Source organism: Rhincodon typus, chromosome 32 (assembly GCF_021869965.1).
Source record: "Rhincodon typus isolate 14 chromosome 32, sRhiTyp1.1, whole genome shotgun sequence".
In the NCBI taxonomy this organism is placed as follows: Eukaryota; Metazoa; Chordata; class Chondrichthyes; order Orectolobiformes; family Rhincodontidae; genus Rhincodon; species Rhincodon typus.
The window spans coordinates 14685502-14698832 of NC_063363.1; the positions used below are offsets into that span (position 1 = coordinate 14685502).

General features: G+C 36.9%; 1 protein-coding gene across 1 annotated transcript in view; it reads left to right on the top strand.

Moving 5' to 3' along the window:
- Nucleotides 1-11834, top strand: part of LOC109927318 — a 103517-nt gene extending 91683 nt beyond the window's left edge. Inside the window, exons 37-40 of the mRNA XM_048615367.1 lie at nucleotides 2352-2439; nucleotides 2776-3533; nucleotides 5724-5850; nucleotides 6938-11834. Of these exons, the coding sequence (XP_048471324.1) occupies nucleotides 2352-2439; nucleotides 2776-3533; nucleotides 5724-5850; nucleotides 6938-7150 (1186 nt within the window). The 3' untranslated portion in view covers nucleotides 7151-11834. The remainder of the gene's footprint in view (nucleotides 1-2351; nucleotides 2440-2775; nucleotides 3534-5723; nucleotides 5851-6937) is intronic.
- The last annotated feature ends 1497 nt before the right edge of the window (nucleotides 11835-13331 follow it).

The following is a 13331-nucleotide window of genomic DNA, read 5'->3' on the forward strand; positions in this document are numbered from 1 at the left end:
CCCTCCCCCATTTCTGAAGAAGGGTCTAGGCCTGAAACGTCAGCTTTCCTGCTCCTCTGATGCTGCTTGGCCTGCTGTGTTCATCCAGCTCTACACCTTGTTACCTCAAAACTATTGTACGCTCCTTTTGACCAGCATTTGTCTCTTGCTTTTCCCAGCTTGCTAACTTATAACTTCAGGCCTGATATCCTTCGTGAGGATTACCCTGCCTCTAGCCAAATCTAGGTGAATGTTTCAAGCCTGTTTAATTCCTCATGAAACTTGTTTTCTGTCTGAGCTTGAGCTTCAACCCACTTGTGTGTTGAATGATAAAAACAATGTTTTCTTTTCTTCAGGCACAGAACTGGCTGTTTCCATCTCTGCTTTTTTTTGTCTTTATCTTTCTCTGTCTTAAATTCTTGCAAATTGACTCATATGAGAGGTTAAGGGCTATTAGAATAAATTTTCAAATTGGTATTACAGTGGTTTTCTGTCGACTTTCCTGTAGCTTTTTCATGTGGCAGTGTGAACTGCATGGCCCTTCGATCGAGGTAGAATTGCTAGTGGCTGTGGTTTAGATTCCCCCAACTTCATCTCGACATTGAATAGACAACCTACAGTTTGACATTCCAGACGCCTCCCTGAGAGTCCTGGGGATTAACAGTTGACTCAGTCATCACAAATGCTCTTGCTGCCATTGGCAGATGTGAGAATTTTGCATTTTCTTCTCATTAAATCAACCCAGACCCACTTAACCTTTACCAGTCAAGCCACTTAATCTTATTGTCAGGCAAAATCCAGAGCAGTTCATATGACCTCCTTCATTACACCATTTTATTTTAAAAAGTCATTCCAAATACAAAATAATCTTTTAACCTTCATATTTCTAACAATTAACAAAACCTTGAATTACGACTTGATAGTGGGACGAGCTCAACACCTTTCAAAGACTTTTCAGTCTAGTGTAACTTGCATCCTTCTGCTGATATTGAATTGAACTGGAAAAGTGAAAAATGAAAAAACATTCAATCTTACAAGTCATGCAGATGGTGTTCCATTTAATTGTACAAGGGAAATTGCTCTGTCTGAGCCTGTCACCTTAATGCTGTTTTGTTTCCCATAACTCAAAATCAAGGATATTGTTAGAAGAATGTCATTTATAAAAACAACTCATGAAAAATAATAGTGCAATTGCATATGTGTTTGCAAAAAGCTGTGTCCCTAGACCATTATTCTTGTGATTTTACCCTTTCCACACGTAGATGACAACAATGTTTAACTGTGTGTAGTAGCCAAACTTATGTCACTGTAACTTTTATGGCTGATGCTTGAATGAAGCCATTTTCACTTTATCTTTTTGACTTGTCACTGAACTTATGTTGAAATATTACGAAGTATATTGAAGCAAATATTTGAAATGGCCATGTACACAGGACAACTTTTATGAAGGCTTCTACCTTCTCAACTGTCACTTGTATTTCTATAAATTTACAAGAGAAATATTTGAATTATGGCGGGTTTATTGATAAATAGTGTCTCCTGCTTTTCTGTCAAGCAGAACATCATACGGTTTAAAAGTGATACTTCCTGGTGCTTGAATTATACAGTTTTTAGACTTTATAATATATTTCACTGCTGCAACAGCATTTAAGTGCTTTTCACTTGTTACCTGATGAGAGAGAACCTGTGTATTGTTAAAAAAGAGTCATGTCAAAGATTTTAGCCTTGCATATATTAGGTTAAGGGTAACAATGTCACATTTAAGACACTTTTTTCATGACAGTGTCTTGCCAACCAATCAGAACTCTTTTCTCCTGTAGTATTGTGATAATTTGACTTTCTTGCATTTGTCTTGATGAATGCAGGACAAAAAGCTTTGGTAGCATGTCTCTCTCTTTTCAGCATTACTCTCCAATCTATCTACAAGACCCATAGACACATTACATTTTCTGCAACCTTGCTGAGAGTAAAATATTCAAAGCAAACTTATTTTCAAGTTACCGTCAACGTACACTACAAATTAGTGATTCTCAACACAATTTAAATTGCTACCAAATGGACATTAACCTTGCCATTGTCAGAGCATTGTGTTTAAAGCAAGCAATAATTTTACGTTCAGGCTAAATGGCCTTTCTTTGTGTTGTAACCATTCTGTGATGCTACGGTATACACACCCCATTGCTCTCACATTCCATAGCGCAAGTTGCATAAGTATTTGTTATCCAAGTTATCTCAATATGAATAAACTAGTGCATGTTGAATGTGAAAGTAATATTGTTTGTCTTGTTTAAATAAGAAATTATGATCACCTTAAAGTTCAAAAGTAGATTGGTTTACTTGTTCCTTCTTACATTTCTGGTTGCATCTCGAAGGTACATTAATTCTCCAGACATCATTGCTATTTGTGACATGTGGGAAAAAAGAATGAAAGGAATTCAAGAGCAAATTGATCTGGTCAATGTAAGTTTTTTTTCATTGTTGTTCATTGAGGTTCCCACCATTCCCAACATGCACGAATATAACTATCTGATCTTCATCTTTTGCCAAGTTTCATGCCTAACACCCCTACTAAACTGGGGGATGATGTTGCCATCCACCTATTCACCTTTCCACTACTATTCCCGTGGACTTGTCACAACAGAACAATCTGTAGTCCTCAGCATAAACTATTCAGTAGTAGAATAAGCTACTCGGTTCATAAGTTACCCTTCCAAATATATCCAGAATAAAAGCAGACCACAGTATGTCTAACAACCTGGATTTTATGAGCACTTACTGATAATTGTGTTTTTTTAGGCTACATCTTGGTCTCCGGAAGATGGAATATATAATGACGGTGCATTTTCTACTAATTATTTTAACTTTATGCCATCTCAATACAAATTTAAACATCAAAAGTATCCTGTAAATCAACAAAGACTTTCACCATCTCCTGTAACAGTTGAAATGGGTCAGAATGTTGCAGAAAGTGCCTGGTTTTCACGCAGATCTAAGAATATAGGACTTGATGCGAAAACATTACTGACAGCAGAAAAAAACAACTACAGATCAGCTGCTTGGCCACGCAGTTACTTAACGGTACCAACTATGCAGCCTAATTCAGCCCTTGATTTGTTGGATCTTAACCAGTCTGATCTTGAACTAGAATTTAGGATGTTGGCTGGTCAAAACATGTCATTTCCTCTTCATCTTGCTAGTGGTGGTTTGGAAATGCATGATGTCTCAACTGAAGAAAAATCATCAACAATCCCAGATAATTCTCTTGGCACATTACAGACTTCACATACCTCAGAGAATCTTCAACATCATTTATTTGAACCTTCTGACTTGACGGCTGAACCCTTTAACAAGCCCTTCAAACATTTACAATCTGCACATGCAATTGTTAAGCCCAAGAAAGACTTCCAGGCTTTACACACCCAAAGGCCACTTGCTGGAGCATCCACCACCACCAAGTCACCACTTGGCAGGGGGTTATCTGCTCTTGCTGAACCAAGATTATTGTATCATGCAGTAATGGAACAACTTTTCTTCAAATTCCCTACAATAAACGCGTAAGTTTTTATTTACCTCAGTGCTTGCAGTAAAAGCATATTCGTTTCCTGTTGAATGGTGATGCCAGTGTATGGCACAGATTCTAAATTCTACTGTGGTTTAATCCTGCATATTCTGACTTCATTAGAAAATACCATCAGTAGGTCTTGATGGTGTAGCCTGTTGAATTGTTAATGTGCAACTTGATGGACTAGTAACATGCAGGCTCACACACATACATACATGTACAAGTTTATGACTCTGGAATAAGCTTGAAGTTTTCCTAATAGTTAGCTAGAAAGCAGCAATTGTTAGTTATGGTGCCTGTCAGCTAAAGATTTTGTTGCTTAAACTGTGCATAGACAAAAATAGCGTGCTAACACTTTTTATTTCTTGGTGTCAGGTTGCCTTTTAACGTGCCACATTTTTAATGAATGTGTTCAGATACATTTATGACACTCCTCTGGAACAGGTGGATTTAGATCTGAACCTCCTGGCCCAGAGGGCAGGACACTTCTACTGCACTGCAAGATCCCTGTGTGGCTCATATATATTGTTTAACTAGCAACGAGTTCACAAATTGGAGTGACTGTTTTGAGATTGCTATTAAATGGTTTAGGTTGTAACTCCCTTATTCACAAAGGGTGGGAAAATGAAAACAGGATACTATATGCCAGTTGACTTATTCAATAGAAATGTGTTAGAAGCTTCTAGTAGGGCACTTGGATAAGTTCAGGGTATTCAGACAGATTCACCATGACTTGTGAATGGTCAAACAATATTTACCTATCTATTGAAGTTCTTTGAAGAAGTGGATAAAAACGAGCTGGCAAATGTAAATTTCCAGAAAGCATTTGTGAAAGTCCTACATCAAAGGTGGTTGCAGAAAATAAAACTCGTGGCGTACTGCTTACATATGGACACAGATTGATTTTCTGACTGACAGAAAACAAGAGAAGGCATGAGCAGCTCTTTTTTTCAGATTGGCACGATGTAGTAAGTGGTATCCCAGAAAGATCAGTGCTGGGACTTCAACTGTTTACCATTTACACGAATTAACTTGGATGAAGGCCTTAAAGGTATGGTTTCCAAATTTGCTGCTGATGCAAAGATAGTCGGAAAGTAAGTTGTGAAGAAGACATAACGAGGCTACAAAAATGTATAGCTAGGTTGATTAAGTGGATAAAGATTTGGCAAATGGCGTATAATATGAAGCAGTGTGAAATTGTTCTTCGCAGGAAGAATGATTGCAGAATTCTGAGATGCAGAGAGATTTGTGTGCACAGGTGCTTAAATCGCAATGTTAGAATGCAGCTCCAGTGAATAATTTGGAAAGCTAACAAAATTTTACTCCTTATTGTGAAAGGAATTGAATGCAAATGTATTGCGGTTATGCTTCAGTTATATAGGGTATTGTTGAGAAGATATCTGGAGTACAGTGTGCAGTAAATGGGCACTATATTTAGGAGAGGATATAAATGCATTGGAAGCAATTTGGAGAGGGTTTACCTGCCTGATACCTGGGATGTTTGGGTTGCCTTATGAGAAAAGATTGCTAGGTTTCCACCCACTGAAGTTTAGAAGGGTCAGAATGATATGATTGAAACAATAAAAGGTCCTGAGAGGTCTTGATAAGGTAGATGTGGAGAAGATGTTATCTCTCGTTGGACAATCTAGAATTAGAGATCACTGTTTGGAAATCAGGGGTCATTCATTTAAAACAGATAAGGTTTTTTTTATTTATGCGGAGGGTCATGAGTCTTTGGAATACTCTTCCTGAAAAGGTGGTGGAAGCAAAGTCCTTGAATATTTTTAAGACAGAGGTGGATAGGTTCTTGTTAAGCAAGGGGGTAAAAGTTTACCAGATATAAGTGGAAATGTGGGTTGACATTACCACCAGATCAGATTGAATGGTAGAGCAGGCTTGAGGAACTAAGTAGCCACATCTTTGTTTGCATGCATCATATGAGCAAAAACAATGTCTAAAACAAGTCATGAAAACCTTTCAAGTTTATCTACTGCATGTTTGAAAGTGATTCAGTTAGCCTTGACCAAAAAGTGAGGCTCATATTGGTAACTATGGACCTAGTGAACATACTATGGATTAGAAATTTTTTTGTTGAATTATTTGAGCGATCTGCAATCTTTTAAGCCCAACCACTCATGCCATTAACTTGACTAATTTTATCCTTTTTGTTTTATTTTAACAGAGATGTATTTCATTCACTTATTAATAAAGTGAAAGATGAAAATAATGGTACTCTGTTAGGTTTATCTGTCATTGACCTGGTCAGGCAAGTTTCTCACCATGTTGTTCAGGGTACCTATCGAGAAATGGTACGTACAGTTTGCCTCTAAAATGCTTGTGGTATCCTATTCTCGTCCCAGTATTGCATTTGTATAAAAGTGTAATCACCTGTCACACTGCAAAGTAGAACAGCTTGGTATCAGGTGCTGCCAACAAAATAAATGCCACCAAAATGCAGTATTTATCTTTTATTGTTGTTACTGAATTCCCTTCCTTTCTGTCATTTGATTGCAGCACTACACTTTCTCCTTACGTGAACTTTCATCAATGCACATCACAGTCAGTGATTCTGTTTCTTGACCTTTTCCACTCCTGTGAAACAGCTAGGCCTTTCTCACATAGAGCAGAAGCAAAATTAAAATCAACATAGTGTAAGTTAGATACTTTGGTAGGACTTGATTGTTTGTTAAAATTTATTTTCAATTCCGATCCACTCATTATTTAAATATCATGTAGACTTGGAGCTATGAGTTATTCACTTTTAGGAGTGTAAAGTTAGAATATTATTGATCCAAAAATGCTGTATGTGTTACAGTGCCTGAAAGTTAAAGACAAAGCAACTTGTATCAGATTCATATGAAAACATGTTGAGGTTTAAAAAAAGGAATGATTGTTAGATTTCCTTTAATAAATATTTCTGTGTCACTTCAGATATCTCCGATCACCCAATTTGAATTTCATTACTATAGGCTGTTTTCCATATGGTTTGCCAACTCCATTGCCTATTCCGCCAATTGTAATGATCATTTCATGTCACGTGACTTATTTAAAAAAAATACTACATTATGCTGAAGCAGAATTCATTAGCAGGCAAAGGATAATCTAAGATTTGCATTGTTTTACAGAAATAACTGATATTATTGTATTTTTGTTGTGGGGTTGATTACCAGCAAAATTCAAGTTTGAGTTCTGTTTTGTTCTAAATTTGCATATTAAGTACCCAAAACATTTTTTCAGCATTTAATTAAAAGCCTACTTTCAATTTGACTTGTAACATGTCAAAATGATAGCTTACATGGGTGTTACATCTAAGTCACTGCAAAAATATTTTCCTAATTGTAATTTGTAAAGTTGTTTACAAATTTAATAAACTTGTGCATTTTCCCTATCTTTCAGACATATCCTTCTGCTTCAGAACTTTTTCCATTTCGTTCCATAGACTATGAAAATCCTTTTCTCCCCAGCTATCCTACTCTACAACCTGATCTGTCACCAGCAAGACCAGATAGATTCAGTGGCCTCATGTCTGCAAGTGCAAATCCTTCATGTTTTGAATCATTACCTCTTGGAGATTTGCTGGAGCTGGAAGGCAGTTTTGATGGCCTTTAGAGTTGAAGAAACATCAGTTAAATTTGAACATAAGATTTGTAGCGTAATTATGTTTGCTGCTGCCTAACAAATGCTGTTCTTTTGAAATTTCCATGCAACTGAAACAATCTGAAATTTTTCTACCATATTTGGCTTCTCCACTTATAGGTACAAATAATGATAAAATTGACTGGTTGAAATTTCAGTTGATTATAAACTGCAATTGCAACTTTTAATAAATTGATAAAACATTTTTTTTCAAAAGGAACATCACTTTCTATTTAACTATTGCTATGATGTTGCATCGATCAGAATTAATAAGAGTGAAATTTATGCTGTGAAAATCTACGTTTGTGTTTGTAACATAATGATCTGATCAGAATATCGTGCGTCCCATTTTTTATGCATTATGACATTTCTATTGGATAAACTGCGTTTCTAAAAATAGAAAATTCAGGCATTACAAAGCACTTCAACACTGCAGTGAATCAACACAAGATGAAGCTGTCCTTTAGCTTTTCAGAAATATATTTTATTGTAACACACCTTTAAAAAGGTAGATCAGGTGAATACACTGCAGTTACTGACAAAACTAGAGTGAGTGTGCTTTTCTGTTTGACCCAAAGCACAATGAAAATGACCTGAACAGCAGGGAGATCACATACAGAAGTAGTCAGGGACACAATATTAGATAAGTATTTAAATGAATAAAATTATATGGAGTTTGCTACCATCAGAATGCTACCATCAAGCTAGAAGGATGACTGTTTATTACATAAATGGGTAATATATGAATTTCAGTGCCACTCTGATGCTAAATATGGGCAGTTGCATACCTAGCATCCTAAAGATTGGCAGATTGTATTAAACAGTGTGTCCCTTCAACTTCACAACAGGCAAGATACTTACCATGTCTAAAAAGCCATATTTGCTCAACCCTAAACAGAGTGTATAATGTTATTCTGTGTTTGGGCAACATTTGTGAAATAATCCTGAATATTCAGAAACATGCTCATAACCAATTTAATATTTTCAGCCTGGAATGCAGTGTGGCACATTTGTGTGGACTGAAAATTAAATATTAATGCAGAGGTCCCTATTCTTTATAGTCACAATGTATGCACATGGAGTTTGTTTCACCTGAACAGTATAAGTCCTGACCATTCTCTGGTTCATGCCTCAAGGCAATACATTGAGCAACGAGAATCAACTCATTGGTTCAGATTGAATGCTTGACAGTTAATGGTTAGTCATCACCTGACTGGTGTATGCTGCATGGCAATACCTCTAACAATTTAGAACCTACTTGCCAACTAATAAGCACACTCTGCTGATATGGTATAAACGTGTTCCCCTCTACATTGATATTCTTACAAATTGTCCCAGTAAGTGCAAGGTGAAAACTTTGACAAAATTCAAGTTCTGTATTACAAAATAACTAATTAATAAAAAGTAATTACTTTTCACCTTAACTACGGAGTAAGAACAGCAATCCTGAAAGTGAATTTGAAGAGCAAAAGATAAATATATGAAGGGACAAGAGAATGTAAAATAATGTTGATATCACTAGGCTAAACAGTGCCTGCGTTGCACCTTTCTAACTGTTTTATGTTTCTGTAAGAAGTATTCCCTCAACTGTATAACTTATGATTGAAAATCACATAGTGATTGATTTTCTCCAATATTGACAGCTCTTAATGCAAAGCATTAGGCAGATTCTGCCAGTTCAGGCCAGGCAAGCTCGCTAGCAAGAGAACTGGTAGGAATTGGAGTTTATGATGAAAAATAGACCTCCCATGTCTCAATCCATTTGATCCAATTCAGAGTTTATGGTATGGATTTCCAGAGCAAAATACTGATATTACAAAAACTCTTATTCTGAAAATTCTCAAAATTAGTACTGTTGGGGAAAAAAAAATCAATTAGGAAAAAAAGAGCAAAACTAGCATAGTCCCTGACTCATATTTACAGGCTTATGTGCTTTGTGAAACTTTTCTGTCATTTCCTATGTGGCTGGTTGAAATAACTCCAAGTACACACCCACATGCTTTCAAATGAAGTGATAAATGTTAGGTTATTCCAGAATACAAATTACTGGTTATAACTTTGTGGCTAATAACTCAAAACGATCCTGATCCATCTGACCGTGTCAGTTTCTTTCTGTTTGAAATGATGTGGCGGTGCTGATGTTGGACTGCGGTGGATGAGGTCAGAAATCTCAACACCAGGTTATAGTCCAACAGGTTTAGTACACCCTCATCACTGGTGTGACACTTTGATCTTTTACTTATAAATTCTGTGTCTAATACTACCCCTCTCACTAACACCTCAAGGAGGAGTGAGGCTCCGAAAGCTTGTGTTTGCAAATAAACCTGTTGTATTATACCCTGATGTTGTATGATTCCTGTTTGAAATGTTGACGTACGCATTAAGACTCCTATGAGCCATGTAACCGTGTTCGTCTGCTTACTGTGTTTCTTAATCCTATTGCCATTAGTTTACTTTTTGTGAATGTTGATCTTCTGTGGTTACTAATATTGATTCAGTACAATTTATTTTTCATCTAGCTCCTCATGACACTTCTCGAGGCTCATGTCATTCACCTACATGCCACAAAAACTGCAAAGGTTTATAGAGTGACAAACAGGCATATCTGTGTATCATGTTGACCAGTTTGCCGTGTGGTTGCCCTTGGTGTTAGTCGTCTTTAATATTAGGACAAGTACTTTCAAGAAAGAATGCTTTTACTTTTAGTTTCATTTACTTGGTGACATGCATGTGAGGACATGCCTCTCATTCCAACATTGTCAAGATGTGGGTGGAGGTTAATGCATGGCAGAATTTTCTAAGACTCCTGTCACCAGTGTGCTCAGCACAAAGTTGTCATAGTAATTGGTAGGTTGTATATGAGTTCCAGTGCATTCATGCTAATGGTCAAAGGGGCGGTATGCAAAAGAAAATAAACATTTTAGAAATCTGTACTTTAACATATGTAATGAATTGCCGTGCGAGTAACTATGCTGGTTGGCCTTCTGACTCATTAGAATTAGACAGCATGTATCGTGAATAGATTTTGTTGCCTATGTGCAGAAGGTTCCTTGAGATCCCACATTACGATGATGTAAATGACAAGAAAATAGGTTGAACGGTTGGATGTGTATCAACTTTCGGAGGAGATGAAAGACGGACTGGAATTTGCAGAACTTGCATGGAATGTACATTGTATACATCAAGAATATTAAAAAGTCATTTGGTGGTACAGAACCTGCTTTGCTGTATAAAGAAAAGTTTAAAGATTTTCATCTTGTACTCAGTACAATTGGCAAGAATACCAATTCCAGGGGAAACCAACATTTATAAGGTAGAGAACATTGGAGCAGGAGTAGCCTACATGGCCTTTGGAGGCTCTTCTGCTGTTTAATATAATCATGACTGATTATCCAACTCCGTACTCTATTCCCACTGTCTCTCCATACCTTTTATCCTTTAGACCTAAGAACTACATCTAACTCCTCCTTGAAAGCATTCACTGCTTGGTCTCAACCACTTCCTGTGATACAGATACAGGAGACTCACCCCTCGCTGGTGAAGAAATTTTTCCTCATCTCAGTCCTAAATGGACATCCGGAACACCCTGTGTTTACCTTGTTCTGTTCTGTTAGAACTTTATAGCTTTCTATGAGATCCTTCCTTGTTCTTCTAAACTCCCAGTGAGTATAGCCCAAACCGATCAAGTCTTTCATATGTCAGCCCTGCCATCCCAGGAAAAGCCCTCAAAAAAAGAGGTATGAAGGGAGAATGCTAATTGGATGGCAAGTGGACTCTGATTGCTCGTGGCTTTGCTTTGGAGAATGCACTCATTCATGGTGATTGACAATTAACAGCCAGACATTGTTCATATTTTAAACCAGGCAGGTTGGCCCTGGGAAATGATCCAGTAAATGGCTGCAACCTACATTGTTGAATTGAAATGAATGCAGTGTGTGTACATGTTTGTTCTTTGTTTCTAACCAGGGGGTAGCTTCAAAATTAAAGCGTCCAATGAACATTAGTAGTCATGTAGTAATTATGTTTGGAATTGTTTGAACTGGCAAACATCCCAGCTTATGGAATTGCTCTGGTGGGAGAAAGAAAATCAATTTATAATGGAAGTTGAGTTGTTAAATCTGTTATCCAATGTATGCTTGAGAAGATGCCAGACTTGGTCTGAAAATTGGAGGACAACAATATTTTTCCACATTTGTGTAAATTTAATTCCCTACACAATGCACCCGATATACAACTGTGATTCTCCTGTATATATCACAGCAATGGTTGGATTTGTGTAGCTCTGAATTGCGTTCTAAGTGTTTGAGAGTTATATTACTCAATTAAGAAAAATGTTTTAGGTGAATAGGTATGACCATAATATAGCTTATATGACACCTGAGATGTTTATTGCAGCTCACTGTGACATGATGTCTGTTTATTTAGGCTGAAGAATACAATGTGTTTGTCCATGATTATACGGAAATCCAAGTATTTGGCTACTTGTATAGTCTATATGAAAAACCTAGAGTAAAACAAAATAGTAAACTGGCTCGCTTTCATTTGTGTGGTATTCTGCCTGTATGTATATTTTCTTGAAGTTATTTTGAAAGGCTGCGGTAAACTTTGTAATTCTCACCATATATTTTCAAATTAAATTTTACAATTGATGACTATATTTTGTATGTACCTGTTTAGAACTGATGAACAACCTTAATGGTAATATAAATATAGGTGTGAATAATTGTCTATGATGTGGTATTTGAGCCATTTAGTTGTCTGGGTATGGTGGGGAGCAGTCTTAATTCAAATGCAATAACCATTGAAATGGGGATAATTTAATAGAATTATAGAATGGTTACATTATAGAAGGAGGCCATATAGCCCTCCATGTCTTTCCCTAGGATCCTGCAATTTTTTTTCCTCTTTAGGTAGCTTTCCAAAATCTCTAAATTTTGCAAACCATGATTTAATGCATCCACCACACTCCAGCATTGCACTGCAGACCCTATCCCCACACTGCATACTTTTTATTTCTTCACGGCATCACCATTCTGTTTTTGGCAATCACCTTAAATTGGTGTCTACTTGTTCTCAACTCTCCCACCAATGGGTTCAGTTTCTCCCTATTACACTATGTGCGTCCCTCAGGATTTTTGAGGCCTCAAAGTCTCCTGCCCAATTTCACTTCTCTAAAGAGAACAGTTACCAATCCATTCTCATAAAGGAGTTTCTCATCCTCAGATGGTTATTTTTGAACCTACATTTAAAATGTTGGGAAGGATATAAAAATATTCTGCTTAGGAATACATAATGTGGAGGTTCTGGTGTTGGGCTGGGGTCAACAAAGCTAGAAGTCACTAGGTTATTATCCAGCAGGTTAATTTGGAATCTCACAAGCTTTTGGAGCGCAGTCCCTTCGTCCGTTGCAGAGAGAGAGAGAGCAGGGCACATAGACACAGTTTACAGGCAGGGAGATCAAAAGATCATACAACTGGTGTAAGTTGATAAGTCTGCTGGTGAATTGCATACAATACTCCATTTGAGGTTGAACCAATGTTTTGTAATGATTCATCTTAACTTCCTTGATTTTGTGTTCTTTGCTTCAACATATAAAGACCAAGATCCTGTATCCCTCATTAACCGCTTTGCAACCTTCACAGCCACTTTCAACTATTTATTTATTTTATGCATGTATACCCCCAAACCCTGCTCCTGTACTGACTTTAGAATTTAATCCTTTATCTTACCTTTCCTCAATTCTGCAACCAAAAAAAACCTCACACTCTATAAATGGATATATATGTTTCATTGACCCTGTGTCTGCCCATCCCACTAACCTATCTACATCCTCCTGCAGCTTATCAATATCTACTCCTCACAGTTCACAATACTTTGACCAGTTGCATATAAGTAGTGATTGGTTGATTATCATCCAGTTATATATTTCTCTCAAATTTTACATCCATTAAAGTCAAGCAGGAGACAATAGTTGATTATTTCTGTGACTGGTAAGCCCTTGTTATTGAGTTGAAGGTATGTCTCAAGAAAGGTTTGTCTTTGATTCAGTTATGTTTTTTTTTAATGGTATTTCAGTGAAACTTTGGTACTTTGTGTATTTTGTCCATTTTTTTCCCCCTCACCTGGGAATTAGATGAGTGTGACAGCAATAATG